General features: G+C 40.3%; 1 protein-coding gene across 1 annotated transcript in view; it reads right to left on the bottom strand.

Moving 5' to 3' along the window:
* The window catches only part of CDKL3 (cyclin dependent kinase like 3), a 51,688-nt gene extending 27,253 nt beyond the window's left edge, over window positions 1-24,435 (bottom strand). Inside the window, exons 1-3 of the mRNA XM_049787369.1 lie at window positions 23,996-24,435; window positions 18,016-18,210; window positions 397-575 (exon numbers count right to left, since the gene is read on the bottom strand). Of these exons, the coding sequence (XP_049643326.1) occupies window positions 397-575; window positions 18,016-18,210; window positions 23,996-24,160 (539 nt within the window). The 5' untranslated portion in view covers window positions 24,161-24,435. The remainder of the gene's footprint in view (window positions 1-396; window positions 576-18,015; window positions 18,211-23,995) is intronic.

Here is a 24,435-nt window from a genome sequence, read left to right as displayed (position 1 = left end):
TCTACTGACTGACCTCTGGGTTCCTAAAATCAAGCAGAGCAGCTTTAGTAGTAAGGCAAATAAACGCCTTTTCTTTTTTTAAAGATGACCTTTCTGAAGTTGGAGAGATAGTACAGCAGGTAAAGTGCTTGCTTTGCATGTGCCTAAGCTAGATTTGATCCTCAGTGTTCCAACTGGTTCCCCAAAGACCCCCAGTAGTGCTCCTGAGTGCAGAGCCAGGAGTCACCCCTGAACATTGCTGGTTGTGGCTCCTAACCATGAATTAACAAACAAAGGGATGCTTTCTTAGTCCAAACCCAGATAAAGAGGTAGAGGTTATCAATAACAAGGATGAGGGCAGAGAGAAAATAAAGAACTGACCAGGAAAAGCCAGCTAGCATGTCCAAATATACATACTTTCCATAAGAGGTATCTTTTAATACTAATTCTGGAGCTCTGTACCATCGTGTGGCCACATAGTCTGTATAAATGTCCCCAGGAGCTGCTAGTGTTCGTGCAAAACCAAAATCACAGAGCTTAGTAATTCCTGATTGAGATACTAAAATATTCTCGGGCTTTATATCTCGATGAATAACCTACAAAACAAACAGAAGAAACAGTACGTTAACATGAGGTTGTCTTCAGTAACAATATACAGTAACAGCAAACCACAGTGTCTTAAAAAAGAGAGAGAGAGAAGGGTGAGAGGGAAACTGGGGACATTCGTGGCTGGGAAATGTACACTGGGGAAGGAATGGGTGTTTGAACATATGACTATAACTCAATCATGAACAACTTTGTAGTTATGTATCTTATGGTAACTCAATTAAATAATTTATTTATTTAAAAAATAAGTAGGGGTCAGAGAGATAGCACAGCAGTAAAGCTTTTGCACGCAGCCCATTCAGGGTGAATGGTGGTTAAAATCCCGGCCTCCCATATGGTCCCCTATGCCTGCCAGGAGCGGTTTCTGAGCGCAGAGCCAGGATTAACCCCTGAGCGCCGCTAGATGTGACCCAAAATCAAACAAACAAAAAAGTAAATAAGGGGCCAGAGCAATAGTACAGTGGATAGGGCATTTGCCTTGCATACTGCTGACGTGGGTTCAGTCTATGACAGCCATATGTCCCGAGTACTGCCAGGAGTACTTCCTGAGCCCCAAAACCAAGAGTAACCCCTGAGCACTGTCAGGTGCGGCCCAAAAAAACCAAAAATAGGCCCGGAGAGATAGCACAGCAGCGTTTGCCTTGCAAGCAGCCGATCCAGGACCAAAGGTGGTTGGTTCGAATCCCGGTGTCCCATATGGTCCCCCGTGCCTGCCAGGAGCTATTTCTGAGCAGACAGCCAGGAGTAACCCCTGAGCACCGCCAGGTGTGGCCCAAAAACCAAAACCAAAACCAAAAACAAAACAAAACAAAACAAAACAAAAAAATCCCCAAAAAAACCCAAAAACAAAACAAAACAAAAACCCAGTAGTGCGAACCACAATATTGAGAGAGAGGGAAATAGGGAGGGGGGAGAGAGAGAGAGAGAGAGAGAGAGAGAGAGAGAGAGAAAGAGAGAGAGAGAGAGAGAGAGAGAGAGAGAGAGAGAGAGAGAGAGAGAGAGAGAGAGAGAGAGAGAGAGAGAGAAGTAAAATGCCTGTCCCAGAAGCAGGTGGGAGTGGGTAGGAGTGAGGAAAGTTCATCAGGGAGGGTGAGAGCAAAACTAAACTGTTGATGTGGTTGGTGGGCAATGCACACTGGTGAAAGTGTTTATATATTGTATGACTGTAATTCAATTCTGAACAACTTGTAACCATGGTTTTTTAAATATTTTTTTATTTTCGAAGGAAGGAAGGAAGGAAGGAAGGAAGGAAGGAAGGAAGGAAGGAAGGAAGGAAGGAAGGAAGGAAGGAAGGAAGGAAGGAAGGAAGGAAGGAAGGAAGGAAGGAAGGAAGGAAGGAAGGAAGGAAGGAAGAAAAAGACCTTAGAGAATATAGCTCAAACTTACCTTCTCAACCACCTCATCTCTCCTACAGAATATTAGTTTCTGCACTAGAGAGATAGTACAGAAGCTTTATCTGCCTCTCTTATGCCCAACCCTGGTTCAATTCCTTACACTATAATGTTCCCCAAACACAACTGAGTATGCCTTACCTGCCAAAATTAAGCACCTGGAGAGAAAAATTAGTTTCCAAATTTACCAAGGCACATTTTGTCTTTTTTTATTTTGTTTGTTTTTTTTTGTTTGTTTGTTTGTTTGTTTTTCTTTGGGTCACACCCAGCAGCGCTCAGGGGTTAAAACCCTGGCTCTACACTCAGAAATCGCTCCTGGCAGGCTCAGGGGACCATATGGGATGCCAGCATTCGAACCACTGTCCTGCATGCAAGGCAAACACACTACCTCCATGTTATCTCTCCAGCGCCCACATTTTGTCTTTTAATGCTAATGCTGATGCTATTTCACTGGCCTACAGCACTTTGCCTGGCCAATTATCTACATATTGTAGACATCGGTTATATACACACCTTTTTATTTTAAATAATAATTTCTTTATTTAAGGACCATAGTTTCAAATATGTTTGCAGTTGGGTTGTAGCCATAAAATGTACACACCTCTTCACTAGTGCAACTTTCACTTCACTAGTGCAACTTTCCCGCCATAATATCCCCAATTCCCTTCTCTCCATCCCCTGCCTATCTTCAAGACAGGCATTGTATTTCTCTCCATATCATTGTCATAGAAGTTGTTAGTGTAGTTATTTTTTTAATTGCAGTTACCACTCTACACGGTAAGCTTCATATCATGGGCTGGTCCTTCCAGCCTTCATTTCTATTATCTCTGGGTATTATTACTATACTTTTTATTTTTCTTAAATCCCACAAATGAGTAAAATTATGCTGTTTATCTCTCTTGTTCTGACTTATTTCACTCAGCATAATAGTCTCTATATCCAACTAGGTAAAGGCAAATTTTATGACTTTATTTTTTCTAACAGCTGCATAGTATTCCATTGTGTAGATGTACCACTTTCTTCAGACACTCAAGTATTAGTGGGCATCTGGGTTGTTTCCAGATTTTGTAAATTGTATAAAAACACTGCTATAAACATGGGAGTGCAGAGGCCATTAATGTATTGTATTTTTGTGGTCATAGCATATGTCCCTAGAAGTGGTATTACTAGATCATATGGGAGCTCAGTGTCCAGTTTTATAAGGAATATCTATATTGTTTTCCAGAAAGGCTGGACTAGACAGCATTCCCATCAGCAGTGAAGGAGAGTTTCTTTCTCCCCACATCTGGCCCCAATCCTGATTGTTCTTGTTTTTTTGTGATGTGTGCCAGTCTCTGTGGTGTGAGATGGAACCTCGTTGTTTTGATTTTCATCTCCCTGACGATTAGTGATGTGGAGCATTTTTTTCATGTGCCTTTGGCCATTTGTATTTCTTCTTTGACAAAGTGTCTGTTCATTACTTCACCCCATTTTTTGATGGAGTTAGATGTATTTTTCTTGTTAAGTTTGGTCAGTACCTTGTATATCTTGGATATTAGCCCCTTAGCTGATGGGGATTGGGTGAATAGTTTCTCCCATTCTGCGAGTGACCTTTGTATCCTAGTCACTATTTCCTTTGAGGTGCAGAAGCTTTTCAGCTTAGTTTTTGTTTGACTCCCATTGTTTATCTCCCATTATTTATCTCCCATTATTATCCTATTGTTTGTCTCCCATTTGTTTATCTCTGTTTCCATTTGTTTGGACAGTGGTGTTTCCTCCTTAAAGATGCCTTTAGTCTCAATGTAATGGAGTGTTTTGCCAACATTTTCTTTTATATACCTTATTATTTCAAGTCTTATATAAAAATCTGTAATCCATTTTGTTTGGACCTTTGTGCATGGTGTTAGATGGAGGTCTGAGTTTGCTCTTTTTCATTGGCTGTCCAGTTGTTCCAACACCATTTGGTGAAGAGGCTTTCCTTGCTCCATATTACGTTTTTGCCTCCTTAGCAATGATTGATTATGTATTTGGGAAACATTCTCTGAATACTCAAGTCTATTCCATTGATCTGACAGTCTGTCTTTATTTCAATACCATGCTGTTTAAATGAATATTGCTTTGTAGTGCAACTTAAAGTTGGGGAAAGTGATGTCTCCCATCTTCTTTTTCCTAAGGGTTGCTTTAGCTATTCATGGGCATTTATTGCTTCAAATATTTGAAGAATATCATGAGTATCCATAGAGGAATTGCATTAAGTCTGTACAATGCTTTGGGGAGTATTGCCATTTTAATGATGTTTATCCTTCCAATCCATGAACAGGGTGTCTCCATTTTTCTTGTGTCCTCTTTCATTTAGTGAAATATTGAAGTATTGTGTTATACTTTTCTTTGTATAGGTCCTTCACCTCTTTACTTAAATTGACTCCAAGGTATTTGGATTTCTGTGGTGCAATTGTGAAAGAGATTCTTTTTATTGACATCTATTTCTTCTCTATCATTATTTGTTTATAAGAATGCTATTAATTTTTCGGTGGAATTTTGTAGCCTGTAACTTTACTATATGAATCTATTGTTTCTAGGAGCTTTTTGATAATTTTTAGGGTTTTCTAATTAAGTATCATATCATCTGCAAACAGGAAGAGCTTGACTTCTTTATCTCCTATTTGGATGCCCTTGATATCTACTTCCTGCCTCTTTACTATGGCAAGTACTTCCAGTACTATCTGAAAAGCGTGGCGAGAGGGGGTAGCCTTTCCTTGTACAAGATCTTAGGGGAAAGACTTTCAGTTTTTCTCCATTGATTATAATATTTGCCATGGCATTATTGTAAATGGCTATACTGAGAAAAGTTCCTTAAATGTCATCTTGTTGAGAGGTTTTGTTTATTTTTTTTGTTTTTGTTTGTTTGTTTTTGGTTTTTGGGTCACACCTGGCAGTGCTCAGGGGTTACTCCTGGCTCTATGCTCAGAAATCGCTCCTGGCAGGCTCAGGGGACCATATGGGATGCCAGGAATTGAACCACCGTCCTTCTGCATGCAAGGCAAACACCCTACCTCCATGCTATCTCTCCGGGCCCCTTCTTGAGAGTTTTTTTTTAATCATGAATGAGTGTTGGACCTTATCAAATACTTGCTCTGCATCTAATGATATGATCATGTGGTTTTTAATTTTCTTTTTGTTGACGTGGTGTATTACATTGATGGACTTGCATATGTTGAACATCCTTGCATCTCCAGAATGAATCCTACTTGGTCATGGTATATGACCTCTTTTGTTTTGGGGGTTGGGACACACCCGGTGATGCTCAGGGGTTACTCCTGGCTATGCACTCAGAAATCTGGGAATTGAACCCAGGTCTGTCCTGGATCAGTCACATGCAAGATAAAAGCCCTACCACTGTGCTATTGCTCAGGCCCCATGTATGACTTCCTTGATGAGGTGTTTGATCCTATTTACTAGAATTTTTTTGTTGAGGATCTTTGCATCTGTGTTCATCAGGAATTTTGGTCTGTGTTTTTTTTTTATGACATCTCTGTCTACTTTTGGTAGCAGGGTGATGTTAGCTTCATAAAAACTAGTTGGGAATGTTTCTGTTTTTTCGATTTCTTGGAAGAGTCTGAAAAGTATAGGTAGTAGGTCCTCTTGGAAGGTTTGAAAGAATTCATCAGTGAATCCAACTGAGCTGGGCTTTTGTTTTTGGGAAGACTTTTTATTATCATTTTAATTTCCTCAATAGTTATGGGTTGTTCAGATATGCTAGGTCATCCTGGTTCAACCTGGAAGGTTATGAGTCCAAGAATATATCTATTTCTTCCAGCTTCTCATGTTTTGTGGCATAGAATTTCTCAAAGTAGTCTCTGATTACCCTTTGAATTTCTGTAGTATCTATAGTAATCTGCCTGTTTTCATTTCTGATTCAACAAACAACAAAAAGAAAGCCAGTGGGCCGGAGCGATGGCGCAGCAGTAGGGCATTTGCCTTGCATGCATCTGACCCAGGACCGAACCTGGGATCGAACCCCGGCATCCCATATGGTCCCCCAAGACAGGAGCGATTTCTGAGCATGTAGCCAGGAGTAACCCCTGACTGTCACCAGGTGTGGCCCAAAAACAAAAAACAAATAAACAAAAAAAGAGTAATCCAGGCAGCTCAGTGTAGAGTATTTGCCTTGTGTGTGTGAGGATATGCATTAGACTCAACAACACATACAACAAACACACAAATTATATGACCAGAGTGAATTTAGTAGGTTGAGAACATACTTTGCATACAAGAGGCTGGGTTCATTCTCCTGCACTGCATATAGTACCCATAACACCGTCAGCAGCAACTCCAAAGAACAGAACTGCAGATAGTCTCTGAGCACCAGTGCCTCTGCCTCATCGCTGCCGAAGCATTGTACAGCACTGTACTTTAAAAAGCAAAAAAGAAAGGGGGGAACCAGATAGTTCTGTTGCCTTACACCCAGCTGACCCGAATTTGCTCTCCAGGAGTGATTCCTGAGTGTAAGAAGTCCTGAGCATTGCTGGCTGTGGTCTAAAAGCCTAAATCAATCAATAAAAAGCAAAAAAATTCACAGGATAGGAGAAAATATTTCTTGAGAATTAATATTTCTTGAGAATTAATTTTTTGGGTTTTTTTTGTTTGTTTGTTTTTTTGGGCTACACCCGGTGATGCTCAGGGGTTACTCCTGGCTATGTGCTCAGAAGTCGCTCCTGGCTTGGGGGACCATATGGGACGCCGGGGATCGAACTGCTGTCCGTCCTAGGCTAGCGCTGGCAAGGCAGACACCTTACCTCTAGCGCCACCGTGCCGGCCCCGAGAATTAATTTCTTGAGAATACTTCAACTAAAAAAAAAAGAGAATCCAATTCTTTTTTGTTTGTTTTTGGTTTGGGGGTCACATTCAACAGCGCTCAGTATTGTTCAAGAGTCGCTCCTGGCAGGCTCAGGAGACCTTATGATATGCTGGCGATCAAACCCAGGTAGATCCCAGGTTGGCAGCATGCAAGGTAAATGCTCTACCCACTGTGCTACTGCTCTAAAATAATTCAATTCAATTTTATTTGGGGGCCACACACAGCTGTGCTCAGGGCTTACTCCTGGCTTTGTCATCAAGAAACATTCCTGGCAGGAACTGGGGACCAAGGGAATGCTAGGGATCAAACACAGGTCAGCCACAGCAAGACAAAGTACCTTTCCTGCCATACTATGTCTCTGACACAAGGCAATCCAATTGGGCAAAGAGGGGCAGGAGAAATAATATAGTGAGTAGGGTATTTACCTTGCTTGTGTTTGTCCTGGGTTTAATTTTTGGCAACCCGTATGGTTTCCCAATCCTGCCAGGAGTAATCCCTGAGCTCCTAGACAGACATATAAACAGGTGTAAGCTCTGAGCAACACTAGGTGTGGCCAAAAGAATGGCAAAGAAAATTTTGTTTGAATATATATTTCTCCAAAGATATAAATATGAATTTATTTCATTTACATAAAATAATACATTATAAGGTTTTCTGTCTTTTTTTTTTTTTTTTTTTTTTTAGTTCCTGGGCCTTACCTGGCAGTGCTCAGGGACTGTTCTAGGCTCTAAGCTCAGAGATCACTCCTGGAACGTGAGTGGGGTACCATATGGATTACCAGGGAAATAACCCAGGTTGATCAAATACATTGCAAGCTCCCTGGCTTACTGTATTAATATCTCTGACCATATGGGATGCTGGGGATTGACTTTAGTTGGTCACAAGCACGGCAAACACCCTCATGCTGTACTATCACTTTGACTCTGTTATCTTTCATGTAACTTATTTTTCTGGTCTAATTCCCTTGATGCTGGAAGCCACTTGAAGTGCTCTGAGATCCATGGAGTACAAGGGATAAAAGCTGGAGCTCCCACACGCAAAGTACATCCTCCAGCCCTCTGAATCATCTCCCTGGCTCTTCATTTGAGATGTTTTTGAGGCTTATGTTGTAACATATCAATATCTCATTCCTTTTTGTAGACTAATAAATTCAACTGTCTGGATAGATTTATTTTTAAAAAATTCATCAGCTGCTATATTTTAAGCTGCCTCCACCATTTGACTATTATTAGTAATACTAAGAAGAATTCTGTGAAGGTTTCTGTTTATTTATTTATTTATTTTTATAGTGCTGGAGATCAAACCCATGGCCTGAGACAGATCCCCATCACCTGTGGTTTTATATGAGTATATTTTTTTTTGTTATGTTTTGTGTTGGGGTCACACCCGCAGCGCTCAGTGGCCACTCCTGGCTCTATGCTCAGAAATTGCTCCTGGCAGGCTCGGGGACCATAAGGGTGCTGGGATTTGAATCACTGTCCTTCTGCATGCAGGGCAAATCCCCTACCTCCATGCTATCTCTCTGGCCCTTGTATGAGTATATTCTATTGGGTATATATATCTGGAGCAAAACTGCTGAGTCATATGGTAATTCTTTTTTTTTGTTTGTTTTGTTTTTCAGGCCACACCCGTTTGATGCTTGGGGTTACTCCTGACTAAGCGCTCAGAAATTGGCCCTGGCTTGGGGGGACCATATGGGACACCGGGGGATCGAACTGCGGTCCTTCCTTGGCAAGCACTTGCAAGGCAGACACCTTACCTCTAGCGCCATCTCGCTGGCCCCGTCATATGGTAATTCTAAGTTTAACTTTTTTTTAATTCTAAGCTAACTTAGAATTAGTTTTGAGGACTGCCAAACTACTTTCTATAGACGCTATGCCATTTTTAGATTACCACCAATAGTGACGGAAAGTTCCGTTTTCTCTGCTTCCTTGCCAACATTCCTTATTGCTAGTTTTAAATTACAGCCTGCCTAGTGGGTGTGAAGTGGTACTCCTTGTGATTTTGATTTGCATTTCCGTAATGACTAATGATGCTGGGTATTATTATGCTATCAGCCATCTGTATATCTTCCTTAGAGAAATGTCTATTCAAGTCATTTGCCCATTTGAAACTGGGTTGTATTTATATACTGGTTTCTATCTTGGATACTTTCATCAGACATTTATCAGAGATATGATTTGCAAGTATTTTTCCATACTCTAAATTGTACTTTTATTTTCCTAATGGTATTTTTTTTTGCTTGTTTTGTTTGGAAACAATGCTGGTGTTGCTCAGGGAACCAAGTGGCATTGGGATCCAAGCTAGCAATCCTGCATGTACTCCAATCCCTTTAAGACATCTCCCTAGGCATTGATGATATCTTCTGAATGCACTAGTTTTGATGTACGAGATGAAGCTTGAGTGGTATTAAATGTATAAAGTCAAATGTTCAGTTTGAGTCACCACACTCCCATTTCATCATCACTAGATACAGCTTTTGTGGTCTCCAAGTACCACTGGAAGTGACCTGGCCTCTCTCTCTCCTACAGTTAATGGTACATTCAATTTAAAATAAATGTAATGTTTCAGGGCTGGGTGACAGTACAGTAGAAAGGGTACTTGCCTGGCACACAGAAGACCCAGGTTTGATCCCCAGTACCTTGCATTAGCCCCAAAAGCCCATCAAGAGTGATCCCTATGCTCAGAGTCAGAAGTAATCTCTGAGCACCACCCAATAAAATTTAAGAAAGGTAATTTTTCTATTTTTTCCTTTGATTTATATTGCTTTTTGTGTCATATCTAAAACTATTGCCTAACTCATGGGCACATAAGCTTTTCTTTCTTTGGAGGAGTGTTTGAGCCACACCTAACAGTATTCAGGTTACTCTTGGTTCTACACTCAAGAGTCATTCTTGGAGGGCTGAGGGAATCATGTGAGATACTCAGGATCAAACTTGGGTTGGTCGAGTGCAAGACAAGTGCCCTACCCACTATATTATGACTCTGTACCATCACCTATTTTCTTTAAAACCCTTTTAAAGGGCCCGGAGAGATAGCACAGCGGCGTTTGCCTTGCAAGCAGCAGATCCAGGACCTAAGGTGGTTGGTTCGAATCCTGGTGTCCCATATGGTCCCTGTTGCCTGCCAGGAGCTATTTCTGAGCAGACAGCCAGGAATAATCCCTGAGCACCACCGGGTGTGGCCCAAAAACCAAAAAAAAAAAAAAAAAAGACCTTTTAAAAAGTAGTTTTTGAGGGGCCAGAGCGATTGTACAGCAGGTAGGACACTTGCCTTGCATGTGGCTGACCTGGGTTTGATCCCTGGCACCCCATGTGATCTCCAGGCTCACAAACAGTAATTCCTGAACACAGAGCTAGGAGCACAGCCAAATGTGGCTCAAAATCTACAACAAAAATAGTTTTGACTTATTATTTACAAAAGGTCTTTTTTTATTGGGGGGGTCACATCCAGCAGCACTCAGGAATTACTCCTGGCTCTCTGCTCAGAAATCGCTCCTGGCAGGCTCGGGGGACCATAAGGGATGCCAGGATTCAAACCACCGCCTTTCTGCAATGCAAGGCAAACGTTCTACCTCCATGCTATCTCTCCGGCCCCTACAAAAGGTCTTTGATGCACTTAATTTTTATGTATAATGCAACCTATAATTCAAAATAAATGACAATTCCTTACTTTGTAATGGAATGCTCCAGAACTTCATAAATCTCCAAGTTACAATTATAATTAATGTTATAATACCTTTGGTTCTATATAATCCTATGGCTTGAATTTTAAGATCCATTTAAAAAGAGTTCAGGGGCTGGTGAGGTGGCGCCAGAGGTAAAGTGTCTGCCTTGCAAGCGCTAGCCAAGGAAGGACCACGGTTCTATCCCCCCGAGTCCCACATGGTCCACCCAAGCCAGGGGCAATTTCTGAGCACTTAGCCAGGAGTAACCCCTGAGCAGCAAACGGGTGTGGTCTGAAAAACCAAAAAATAAAATAAAATAAAATAAAAAGAGTTCAAATCTAAATATTCTCCAACATCTGGTTCGAACCCAGATGTTAATATATTCTTTAATAATAATATAATAAAACTATTAATCTGGGGCCAGAGCTATGGCACAGTGGTAGGGTATTTGCCCTGCATGTGGCCAATACAGGATGGATCCCAGTTCAATTCCTGGCATCCAATATGGTCCCCTGAGCCTGTTGGAGAATTTCTGAGTGAAGAACCAGGAATAACCCCTGAGCGCTGTCGGGTGTGACCCAAAAACAAAAAACAAAAAAAGGAAAGAAAAAAATTTCAAATTAGGAGCCAGAGAGAGCATAGCGCTGGGTAGGGCATTTACCTTGCACACAGCCAATCCAGGACAGACAGTGGTTTGAGTCCCGGCATCCCATATGGTCCTCCATGCCTGCCAGGAGCAATTTCTCAGCACAGAGCCAGGAGTAACCCCAGAGCACTGCCAGTTGTGATCCAAAATCCAAAAACCAAACAAAAAAAATTATTTTCAATTCTTGACTGGATTTAGTTTTTGCTTTTGTTTGTTTTGGGAGCCAGACCTAGAAATACTCAGGGCTTATTCCCAGCTCTGTGCTCTGAGATTTTTTCTGGCAGTGCTCTAGGAGACATACAAGATGTGCTGCATATGAGACGAGCACCTTACCTTCCATGTACTATCTTTGGCTCCAAAAACTGTTTTTAGAAAGTGATTTAGTCAAGTATCGCAGATACCATCAGACTGCCTATATATTCTATTTGTTTGAAATATATAATAAACATATTTATTGAAAATACTGAGGTATATTCAAATATTTCAGATCCTTTATGGATCATAGTTTCATGACCAAATGTTCACACCATTGTAGAAAATATGCCTCCCTAAAACTTTGTTTTATATGGCACATTACTTGTTTGATATGAAAAACACAGCAATAATTTAAAATCTCAAATATGCCAGTAACAAAATAGAAGAAGCACATAGAGCAAGACATTTAACAACTGTTAATAATAATAATCCCTTATTTCCCTATTTGGAAAATTGAGTTTAAATTCCAAAGAAAGAATCAGAGAGATAATGAAATAGACAAAAATGCTTTCTATGTAGGAGGCCCTGGTTAGATTCCCAACACCTTGTGGTTCCCTAAACTCCTGAGCACCACTAAGTAGGGCCAAAATTATAAAATAAAAGAAAATATAGCCAGAGATAGTACAGTAAGGTGGTTGCTCTGCACCTGGCTAACCTAGGGTTCGAACCCCAGTAGCCCCATAGTCACCCAAGCCTATCAGAAGTGATGCCTAAACATAGAGTTAAGGTGTGGCCCAAAACCAAAAATAAATCCAAGGGGGTGGAGAGATAGTACAGCCAGTAGTGGACTTGTCTTGCATATGGCTGACCAAGGTTCAGTCCCAGGCATCTCATATGATTACCTGATTCCCACTGGAGTGATCCCTGAGTGCAGAGCCAAAAATAAGCCCTGAGTACCACTAGGTGTGGCAAAACAAAGAAAAAGAAAACCTAAAAATAAAATAAAATCCAAAAGCAAACTTAATAAAGTATACAAAATATAAGAAAGTGGGTGGAAGAAAGACTAAGGAAAAATTATTATCTTTAGGCATTAATAAAATATTCACAATTAATTAATTTTAAATTAATAATTTTAATTTTAAATAATTTTAAAAATTAAATTAATTTTAAATTAATAAAATTTACAAATATGGATATAATTTAGTGAGCTCTGTAAAGTTAGGAACCACTTTTTTTTTTTATTTAAACACCTTGATTACATACATGATTGTGTTTGGGTTTCAGTCATAAAAGGAACACCACCCATCACCAGTGCAACATTCCCATCACCCAAGTCCCAAATCTCCCTCCTCCCCACCCAACCCCCGCCTGTACCCTAAACAGGCTCTACATTTCCCTCATACATTCTCAATATTAGGACAGTTCAAAATGTAGTTATTTCTCTAACTAAACTCATCACTCTTTGTGGTGAGCTTCCTGAGGTGAGCTGGAATTTCCAGCTCTTTTCTCTTTTGTGTCTGAAATTTATTTTTGCAAGAATGTCTTTCATTTTTCTTAAAACCCATAGATGAGTGAGACCATTCTGCGTTTTTCTCTCTCTCTCTGACTTATTTCACTCAGCATAATAGATTCTGTGTACATCCATGTATAGGAAAATTTCATGACTTCATCCCTCCTGACAGCTGCATAATATTCCATTGTGTATATGTACCACAGTTTCTTTAGCCATTCGTCTGTTGAAGGGCATCTTGGTTGTTTCCAGAGTTTTGCTATGGTAAATAGTGCTGCAATGAATATAGGTGTAAGAAAGGGATTTTTGTATTGTATTTTTGTGTTCTTAGGGTATATTCCTAGGAGTGGTATAGCTGGATCGTATGGGAGCTCGATTTCCAGTTTTTGGAGGAATCTCCATATTGCTTTCCATAAAGGTTGAACTAGACGGCATTCCCACCAGCAGTGGATAAGGGTTCCTTTCTCTCCACATCCCCACCAGCACTGTTTGTTCTCATCCACATCCCCACCAGCACTGTTTGTTCTCATTCTTTGTGATGTGTGCCATTCTCTGTGGTGTGAGGTGGTATCTCATTGTTGTTTTGATTTGCATCTCTCTGATGATTAGTGATGTGGAGCATTTCTTCATGTGTCTTTTGGCCATTTGTATTTCTTCTTTGTCAAAGTGTCTGTTCATTTCTTCTCCCCATTTTTTGATGGGATTATAATTTTTGATGGGATATAATTTAGTGAGCTCTGTAAAGTTAGGAACCACTTTTTTTTTTTTTTTTTTTTTTTGGTTTTTGGGCCACACCCGGCATTGCTCAGGAGTTACTCCTGGCAGTCTGCTCAGAAATAGCTCCCGGCAGGCACAGGGGACCATATGGGACACCGGGATTCGAACCAACCACCTTTGGTCCTGGATCGGCTGCTTGCAAGGCAAACGCCGCTGTGCTATCTCTCCGGGCCCCACTTTTTTTTTTTATTCAAGGCTAAATTCTTAGCAGAAATGCAATCTATACTTTTTCTAGATATTGTTGAATCAATAAGAAAAAAATAACCATTTCTTATCATAAGTGATAAAATATTTGCATTACACTGACAGCTTGCAAAATGATTGTGAAGAAGCTTATAACAACCAGTTCAAATAATTTTAATTATTAAAAAACCCAGAATGAGAAAGATAAACTGAACTGCTATAATTAGCTACTGCAAGTGAACATTACATTTTTATTTGCATTGTCTAGAAGCCACATTAAAAAGGAGATTTAAAAAAAAAGTTTTTTCTGTTTCGTTTTGTTTTGTTTTTCTGGGGCCAGGGAGATGGTCCAAAGGGTTGGAGAACACATACCTGCATATAAAAGGCCCCAAGTTCAATGTCAACATGACCTCCCCCAAGTACAGCCAGGTATAGCCCCAAGGGCCTCAGCACTGCTAAGAAATTCCCATACCCCAAAACACAAACAAGTCTTTTTTCAGTTTTGGAGTCACACTTCATGGTTTTCAGTGTTTACTGGCTCTGCACTCAGGAATCACTATTGGATCCTGGAGTTTGGAGGTTTGGAGTCAGTGATTGAATTTGGGTTGGCTATGTGCAAGGTAAGAGCTTTAATTCTGGGGCCGGGCGGTGGCGCTGGAGGTAAGGTGCCTGCCTTGCCTTCGCTAGCCTTGGACGGACCGCGGTTCGATCCCCCGGCGTCCCATATGGTCCCCCAAGAAGCCAGGAGCAACTTCTGAGCGCATAGCCAGGAGTAACCCCTGAGCGTCACAGGGTGTGGCCCAAAAACAAAAAAAAAAAAAAAAAAAAAAAAAAAGAGCTTTAATTCTGTAATATATCTCTGGACCCTGAAACAATAAAATTTTTTTCTGATACTAAGATGTATATTATTTCATAATATCTTTTTTTTGAATTCATACTGTTGTGCTCAGGTGCTATTCCTAATTCTGTGCTCAGGAGTGACTACTAGGGATTCTATGTGGCAAACCCTGAATAAAGCTGAGCGTATCTGAAACTGCCTCACACAGGCACCAGAAAAAAAAAAAAATCTTACAGGGAAGTTATATTACCCTATAGATATATACACATATAGATCTTATAGGAGTATAGGGGTTAAGGTACATGTTCCTGTATGTAACTGACCCCAGATTGATCCTCAGCATCAAAAGACCTCTCAAGTATCTCTGGATGGAGCCCTGAAGACACCTTGCTGGGAGGGGTCCACGAGTCTCCAAAGAAAGGAGAGGTAAGGCATTTGCTTTGCATGCAGGAGGACATTAGTTTGAATACCAGCATCCCATATGGTCCCCTGAGCCTGCCAGGAGCGATTTCTGAGCATAGAGGCAATAGTAACCTCTGAGTGTTGTCAGGTGTGACCCAAAAACCAAAAAGAAAAAAGAAATAAAGGAGCCACTGTGAATCTTATCATAATCTCTTTACTTTTTTTTTTTTTTTTTTTTTTGTATTTGTGCTACACCTGGTGGCACTCAGGAGTTACTCCTGGCTCCGTTCTCAGAAATCACTCCTGTCAGGCTCGGGGACCATATGGGATGTTGGGGATCAAACTCAGGTCCGTCCCAGGTCAACCACCTAGGAGGCAAACACACTACCACAGTGCTATCCCTCCGGCCCCATAATCTTTGATTTCTCTATTTGTTTTATCTTTCAAATTGGTAGGGAGAAGGGCTGCCAACAATTTATCAGGATACCACTTGCAGTAATCTTCACCAGACTATGAGGACCTGATAAATAGCTGGGAATGATTATGTAGCACTGCTCAGGCTGATGGGACAGTGCTGCTCAGAGCCAGAGCTGCCGGGACACCAAGGTCAATTCAATAATAGTCAAGGATCACCAGATGAGCACCCAGAAGTGCCATAGTAGGGCATGCTGTACTGAAACTGAACTCAAGGTCTTGTGCATATGAATTATGTGCTCAGTCTTCTGCATTAATTCATCTGGCTCCTCTTTTATTAAGTAATTAGGTCCCAAATCCTGACAGTTCCCTGCTAAAGTCTTTTCTCCCTCTGCCACCACTGTTCTTTCTTTTCTTACCACAAACTTTTCTCACTTCATATCTGGATTGTCAAAATGCATTTCACATGATCTCTGAGTCTCTGTCCTTACACTACTTTTGCTAATATTAGGGTGTTTTATTTTCAATCTTTTTGAAGAAATGCTCAAAATCTTTCAGTTTCCCAGTATCCTCAAGAAGAATCTGAAGTCAATGAATTTCAGGGCTCTGAAAAACTACAGGTTACCAGTGTAATCTTACCTTCCTTTACCTGATCTCTGTACACTTACAAATCATTACTTTCTAAAATCCTCTCTCAGATCTATCTCTAGTCTCATAGTGGTACTCTATCTGAATTTAATTTTCTATTATAATGAAATTATAGCTAATTCCCAAAAGTCTTTACTTTTATCTCCTCATTGAAGACTTCTACTCTCAATCTAGCTCATCTGGGCATTTTCCTTTATTCAAGGAACAACAGATTTTCTTTGTTTGGGGGCCACACCTGGTGATGCTCAAGGTTACTTCAGGCTCTGCACTCAAGAGTCATTCCTAGTGGTGCTCAAACTGGATGCCAGGGATTGAACCTGTGGGGCCCTCATGCAAAGCAAGAGCCTTGCCTTCTGTACTCTCTCCTGTTCCAGGAACAATTAACTTTTAAAAGTCTATTATAAATAAGAAATACAGGGGCCAGAGAGATAGCCTGGAGGTAAGGCGTATGCCTTGCATGCAGATGGTTGGTGGTTCAAATCCCAGCATCCCATATGGTCCCCTGAGCCTGCCAGGAGCTATTTCTGAGCATAGAGCCAGGAGTAACCCCTGAGTACTGCCAGGTGTGACCCAAAAACCAAAAATAAATAAATAGAGATACAAATAACATAATTATTCCTGACTCCCTACCAGAACATATTACATGCACACTTAAAATGTGCCTATCATAGTGCTAAATGCTTTTATACCTAATTTAATCTTTTTTTTTGTTTGTTTGTTTTTTTGTTTTTGGGCCACACCCGGCAGTGCTCAGGGGTTACTCCTGGCTGTCTGCTCAGAAATAGCTCCTGGCAGGCACGGGGGACCATATGGGACACCGGGATTCGAACCAACCACCTTTGGTCCTGGATCGGCTGCTTGTAAGGCAAATGCCTCTGTGCTATCTCTCTGGACCCTTAATTTAATCTTTATAAAAAAAATAACATTCCAAATACCATCACATCATTTTACAGATAATGAAAATGAGGCTCCTGGGCACAGCGGCGTTTGCCTTGCTAGACAGCTAGGAGTAACCCCTGAGCACCGCCAGGTGTGACCCAAAAACAAAAAAAAAAAAAAAGAAAAAAGAAAGAAAGAAAATGAGGCTCCAAGAGGTTAGATAACTTTCCTGGGCTGAAATATGGTTGGCACTTTTGTGCAAGTTGAGAATTGCAAATGAGATGTTGGTTGAAAACCCAAGAAATCTGATTCCACAGGCCAGAGAAACAGTATAGGGGATAAGGTGCTTACATGTTCGAATCCTGCTTTGATTCCCAGGAGGTCCTCAAAGTACTGCTTGATATGACACATACTGAACCCCCAAGCACTTTGAGTCCTGAGCACAGAACTACAGAGCTACAAGAAGCTCCCTAGATAGCCAAGTATGACTCAATCTCCACCCCTAAAAAAGATAATTTGATACCCAATTCAAAAGATTATGTTGTAATTATTCTATTATATTCCTTCCCATGGATCTCACTGGCAAGTAATTATAATAAAAATTTCAGTTGCAATCACTAGCATATTTTTCAAAGTTGCAAAATGAGATGCACGGTTAGTAAGAAAAAAATTAGAAATCATAATCTCTGAAGAAGTCTCAGATAAACAGATATTGTGTCTATATTAGTTATATACACAGAACCTTTTTTTGGAGGCATTTAGAATAATTTCCTATGTTCAAATCTGATTTCCCTGGAGTTCATGTTGAGAATAAAATATCTCCATAAAAATCTAATGAAAGGTGCATTATATGCATAATAGCTAAGTATGTCAAATGCTTTTTGGTTCTGCAACTAAATTAGTGACCTTCTCCCTCTACATTTCAGAATATAAATTAATGTTATGCAGAAAATAATTTTTAGAACACTGATAAAAATAGAACAATTTTTAAGAGCACCTATTATTCACAATATCCTAGAGTTTGACTTACTCTGAGCACTTACATTATTATTGTGAAGATATTCAATTGCTCGAAGGATCTGGAAGAGGTATTTTCTAAGTCGTTTACTCTCTAGTCCATGACAATAATGTTGTAACTCATCTAATACTGTATGGTCAATAAATTCAAACACTAAATGAATTTTCCTTTTCTGTTTAAAAACTTCAATCAGATTGACCAGGTTTTCATGACGAAATTGCTATTGACAAAAGAAACAAAATTTCAAGTAAATTATTTTTGTGCAATGATTAGCATATTTAACACATATAATTTTGAAGTATTTTGAGACTCTTTCCCCCTATGCCCTTCTTTTCTTTCTGTTTTTCAAACCACATCTAGCAGTGCTCAGGAGATACTGAACCAAATTCTTATTATAAAAGGCAAGACTCATATTTGCATTAACAAATTTATCATAACAAAAAATAAATAAAAATATCTAGAAAAATTTCAGAAGAAATATTCATTTATATCCACAAAAATTCACATATATGATTATTGGTACTCTTTTGTTAGACTCTATAATATTCTATTAGGTAATAAAATACCCTTTATGACTAATAACCTCACTCCTCAAATAACTTCAAATTGTCCAAAATGGCTATCTTTAATTAGAAAATAAAAAAGGCTTAATAAGTTATGCAAATGAATATTTTAATACAATAACTTAAGTTTCAAATATTTAACTTTTCTAAATTATAAAAAAATTATCTGCATGCCCCAATACTTGGGGGGACATTTTCAATATTAATTAGAAAACCATATGCCTGGGCCCGGAGAGATAGCACAGCGACATTTGCCTTGCAAGCAGCCGATCCAGGACCAAAGGTGGTTGGTTCAAATCCCAGCGTCCCATATGATCCCCCGTGCCTGCCAGGAGCTATTTCTGAGCAGACAGCCAGGAGTAACCCCTGAGCACTGCCGGGTGTGGCCCAAAAACAAAAAAAAAAAAAGAAAAAAGAAAAAAAAAGAAAAAGAAAACCATATGCCTGTATGAATAAACTTTGCCTTTATCCCAATGGCCCAGTTATCAATTTTTTACTTACCTGAAATAGAGAAACTAAAATCCTTAAAACAAAGAAAAACTTGCCAAAATAGAAGACTAAATCCATTCCTAGTTTTGCTACCAATTTCCCTGTTTGGCTAGATCTATAATGCTACAGCAACATGATTGCAGGAGGAAAAAGAATGGACTGCTTTGGGGGCTTGAGATACAGTTCAATGGGCTAGAGTACATGCTTTGCATTGCATATAAGAGACCAGGGCTCAATTCCTGGTACCTGATTCCCCAAACACTGCCAAGAGTGAACCCTGCAAACTCCAACAAGGTAGTAGTCCCAGAACATTGATAGGTGTGACCCAAAAGTCCAAAAGAAGGCCTTCAAAAATGGACTGTTGAAATACTTCCATATTAATCTTCAACTAGGAAAAACTACTGGATTTCTATCTCAATTTTATTTATTTATTTATTTATTTATTTATTTATTTATTTATTTTGGTTTCTGGGTCACACCCGGCAGTGCTCATGAGTTACTCCTGGCTCTCTGCTTAGAAATCGCTCCTGGCAGGTTCAGGGGGACCATAAGGGATGCCGGGATTCAAACCAAAGTCTGTCCTGTATTGGCTGCATGCAAGGCAAATGCCTTACCGCTGTGCTATTGCTCCGTTCCCTCAATTTTATTTATTTCTTTTTTTTTTTAATTTTTTCATTTTTGGGCCACACCCAGCGGTGCTCAGGGGGTACTCCTGGCTCTGTGCTCAGAAATTGCTACTGGCAGGCACGGGGGATCATATGGGATGCAGGGATTCGAACCAACATAGGTCCTGGTCGGCAGCTTGCAAGGCAAAAGCCCTACCACTGTGCTATCTCTACGACCGCTCAAATTTATTTTTAATGGCAAAAATAGTATTTAATGTGAGTCAATAAACATAAGGGAACATCACCCATGGGCAAATAATCAGAATTACTATCTCAAGTAAACTCTGATAATCCCCTCGTCCAGAACGTTGAAATTATTCTTTCCAAGTTATTTGCTTTTGCTTTCTTTCATTACAAGACTTTTTTATGTTCTTTTTGGTTTTTGCTCACACACAGCTGTGCTCAGGGCTCACTCCTGGCTCTGAACTCAGGAATCACTCCTGAGGAGTCTTTGTTTTTTTTTTTTTTTTTTTTTTTTTTTTTTGTGGTTTTTGGGTCACACCCGGCAGTGCTCAGGGGTTATTCCTGGCTCCAGGCTCAGAAATTGCTCCTGGCAGGCACAGGGGACCATATGGGGCGCCGGGATTCGAACCGATGACCTCCTGCATGAAAGGCAAACGCCCTACCTCCATGCTATCTCTCCGGCCCCTTTTTTTTTTTTTTTTTTTTTGGTTTTTTTGGGCCACACCCGTTTGACGCTCAGGGGATACTCCTGGCTAAGCGCTCAGAAATTGCCCCTGGCTTGGGGGAACCATATGGGACGCCGGGGGATCGAACCGCGGTCCGTTCCTTGGCTAGCGCTTACAAGGCAGACACCTTATCTCTAGCGCCACCTTCCCGGCCCCTCCTGAGGAGTCTTGAGGTTTGGGGTGCCAGGGATTGAGCCTGGGTTGGCCACATGATATTTTTTTTACAATAGAAGTATTATCTAATTGAATTAATTTAGGGTAATTAGATAAACCAAAACCGAATATTCTGTTTTATTTCCTTTGTGGATTTCTGAGGGGTAGGGAGCTCCATATGGAAGTGCTCAGAAACCATTCCTGGCTCTGTCACAGGGATCATTCTTGAAAGTGTACAGGGTAGGGGCCAGAGTTGTACAACGGTAGAGAATTTGCCTTGCACATGGATGACTAGGGACAGACCCAGGTTCGATACCTAGCTTCCCATATAGTCTACAGAGCCTGGCAGGAGTGATTTCTGAGAACAGAACTGGGAGTAAGCCCTGAGAGACCCCGGGTATGGCAAAAAAAAAAAAAAAAGTGCACAGGATACCACTAAAGCCCATACTAATTCTCCAGTCCCAAACTGAAAATTCTATAAGAAATAAACTGAGGGGCTGGAGCGATAGCACAGCGGTAAGGTGTTTCCCTTGCATGCAGCTGACCCAAGACAGACCTTGGTTTGATCCCCAGGCATCCCATGTGGTTCCCTGAGCCAGGAGCGATTTCTGAGTGCATAGCCAGAAGTAACCCTTGAGTGTCACCATGGTGTGGCCCAAAAACCAAAAAAATAAAATAAAATAAAATTAATAAATAAAGGAAAAGGGAAGGAAAGAAAAGAAGGAGAGCAAGAAGAAAGAATAAAAATAAAATAAAGGGGCCGGGCGGTGGCGCTGGAGGTAAGGTGCCTGCCTTACCTGCGCTAGCCTAAGGAGACGGACCGCGGTTCGATCCCCCGGCGTCCCATATGGTCCCCCAAGCCAGGAGCGACTTCTGAGCGCATAGCCAGGAGTAACCCCTGAGCGTTACCGGGTGTGGCCCAAAAACCAAAAAAAAAGAAAAAAAAAAAAAAAAAAAAAAAAAAAAATAAAATAAAAAGACAGAGCAGATAGTTTCAAAATAAATTATATTGGTTATATATAAATATGATATGTCTGTAAGTACATACATATGTATTTAATTTTTTTGTTTATCTTTGGTTTTTTGGACTACACCCAGTGATGCTCAGAGGTTACTCCTGGCTCTGCACTCAGAAATCGCTCCTGGCTTGGGGGAACCATATGGGACACTGGGGGATGGAACCTAGGTCCGTCCTGGATCAGCTGCTTTCAAGGCAGATGCTCTACCGCTGCGATCACTCCAGCCCCGATGTGTATGTATTTGGACCAAACTCAATCAGGGCTTACTCCTGGCTCTGTGCTTAGGGTACCAGATATGGTGCCAGTGATTGAACTAGGGTTGGCCACATACAAGAAAATGGCTATACCTCATACTATCTCTCAGGTCCCTATATAATTTAATAGCTATTAATATACACTTTTGACTTTTTGGGGGGTGTTAGAAGCCATTTTTTGCATGTCATTAGGGCTTACTACTGATGGTGCTCAGGGGACATTATGGTGTCAGCAAAGAAACCAGGGTCTGCACTTTAGACAAGTACTGTCTCTCTAGCTTATAACATAAACTTTAAATTCACAACTCACCTCTGTATTGTTACCATGTATTGGATATTGCTGTTGTTTTTATGTACTTTTTTGTTTTTATTATGTTTTGGGGTCACACAAGGTGGTGCTCATTCATACATCTTGCTTGTTGCTTCTGGGATCAGTCAATGCAGAGCCTGGGGCTCTGGAACTCCAGAAAGTAAATCATGTGTTCATTGCCTCCTTGGATCCCAAATATTATTGTCATTGTTATTTTTACAAAATAATTAAGTAGTGAAAAAAATCAACTGATAATAAAATTGAAGGAAGAATCAAAGAATATTATTGCCTAGGGAGAATTCTAACCAGATTTTAACTTATAGTATACATCAATTACCTAACATTATGTTTTAGGACATGGGAGTAGAACAAAGAAACAGTACAGGCATAAGGTGCTTGTCTTGTATGTGGTAAACTCCTGGCCAATCCCCAGAACCAAGAGTGATCCCTGAACACAAAGTCAAGAGTAGGTCCTGAGCACCATCAGGTGTGGACCAAAAACAAAAAACACTGAATTCAAAACTTACCACCTTGTATAAAAACAGATTTGACTCCTTAGCCTAAAGACAAGACCTAAAAACTCACCTCTAAACCACTTTTCTAACTGTACCTTTTTCCATTTCTGTATGGGAAATTCTATAAATTCTCCATTATCTCTGTACTGTTGACTCAATTCTCCTGACATGGGATATAAATGTCTTCCCTTTACCTATAGTCTATATATTATCTAAAGCAAAATTATTATTATTTTTTTGGTTTTGGGTCACACCCGGCAGTGCTCTGGGGTTACTTCTGGCTCTGCACTCAGAAATCTCTTCTGGCAGGCTCTGGGGACCATATGGGATGCCAGGATTCAAATCATCATAGGTCCTGGATCAGCTGCTTGCAAGGCAAATGCCCTAATGCTGTGCTCTCTCTTCAGTCCTAAAGCAAAATTCTTGTTCCATTTCCTCTAATAAACTTCTCTCCCCAATAGAAATTTGTGTGAGCCATTTGGAATGTATTATAAGTTACTTTTTACTCATTATTTTCATTTTTGTTTTTCTGATTAATTCTAGTCCTGAAGAGGATGCATTTACTTTCATCTTATTTATTTATTTATTTATTTTGTTTGTTTGTTTGTTTATTTTTGGTCCACACCGGCAGCCCTCAGGGGTTACTCCTGGCAGGCTTGGGGGACCACATGGATTGCCTGGGACAGAACCCAGGTCTGTCCTGTGTTGGCAGCATACAAAGCAAAAGCCCTTTGGTTCGAATCCCAGTGTCCCATATGGTCCCCCATGCCTGCCAGGAGCTATTTCTGAGCAGACAGCCAGGAGTAAGCCCTGAGCAACGCCTGGTGTGGCCCAAAAACAAAACAAAACAAAAAAACAAAGCAAAAGCCCTACCGCTATGCTAACACTCTGGCCCCTTTCATCTCCTTTTAGTCTCAGCATCTAGTCTAATGCTTTGCACAAAGCAAACCTTTCTTTTATTGTTTGGGGGCCACACCCTACAGTGCTCAGAGATCATTCCTGGTAAACATGGAGTCCATAAGATGCTAGGAAAGCATGAATGCAGGCAAGCACTCTATCCGTTGTTCTATCTGGCCTCTCATTTTTGTGTTCTAAATATTTCTAACTTATTTTGTAGTATCTAACACAATTTTATTACATGATACAATACATAAGTGATACATTCCATCACCATAAAATTGTGAGACAATAAAATAGTTATCATGCTTATTTCTCTGATACAAGTTTCAAAGTTTTTAATGGCATACATATTACAAAATGTATTTTCATTTATATGAAACATTTCTTATATCACTTTTTGATCCCTTATATTTTATACCTTAGAGCAATTAAAGGAAAAGAAGCTAACCTTAAGAAACTTAATTTCTCTTGTTGCAATTTTGTTGACAGATTTATCTGGATTCTCACAAAATATCTTAATGGCTACTATCTTGCCAGTGTCCTTGTGTCTACACTTCATGACTGTTCCATAGCTTCCCTCTCCCACTTTTCCAAGGGTTTCATACAGCTCCATTTGCAGTCTTCTATTTCTCCATAGGCATGAAAAAAGAAAACATTAAAACATTTAGACATGTGCATATTCATGCTAGATAATGCATTCCCACAATAAGTGTATACTTTAATTTTTTTTATTGATTTGCCCTCTTTCAAACACTTACGATTTGGGAGCACAGCTGTGCCTATACCATCAGGCAGGAATAATTCTAGTGCCATTCACAGTTATCAAATTGCCCCACTCTCCCTTTACCATTTCTCTTAAGGACCACCAAATTCTTGGGTTCAGAAGTT

Source organism: Suncus etruscus, chromosome 14, assembly GCF_024139225.1.
Source record: "Suncus etruscus isolate mSunEtr1 chromosome 14, mSunEtr1.pri.cur, whole genome shotgun sequence".
Taxonomy (NCBI): Eukaryota; Metazoa; Chordata; class Mammalia; order Eulipotyphla; family Soricidae; genus Suncus; species Suncus etruscus.
The sequence above is the reverse complement of the archived record's forward strand: the minus strand, read 5'-3'. Positions and strand labels throughout refer to the sequence as shown.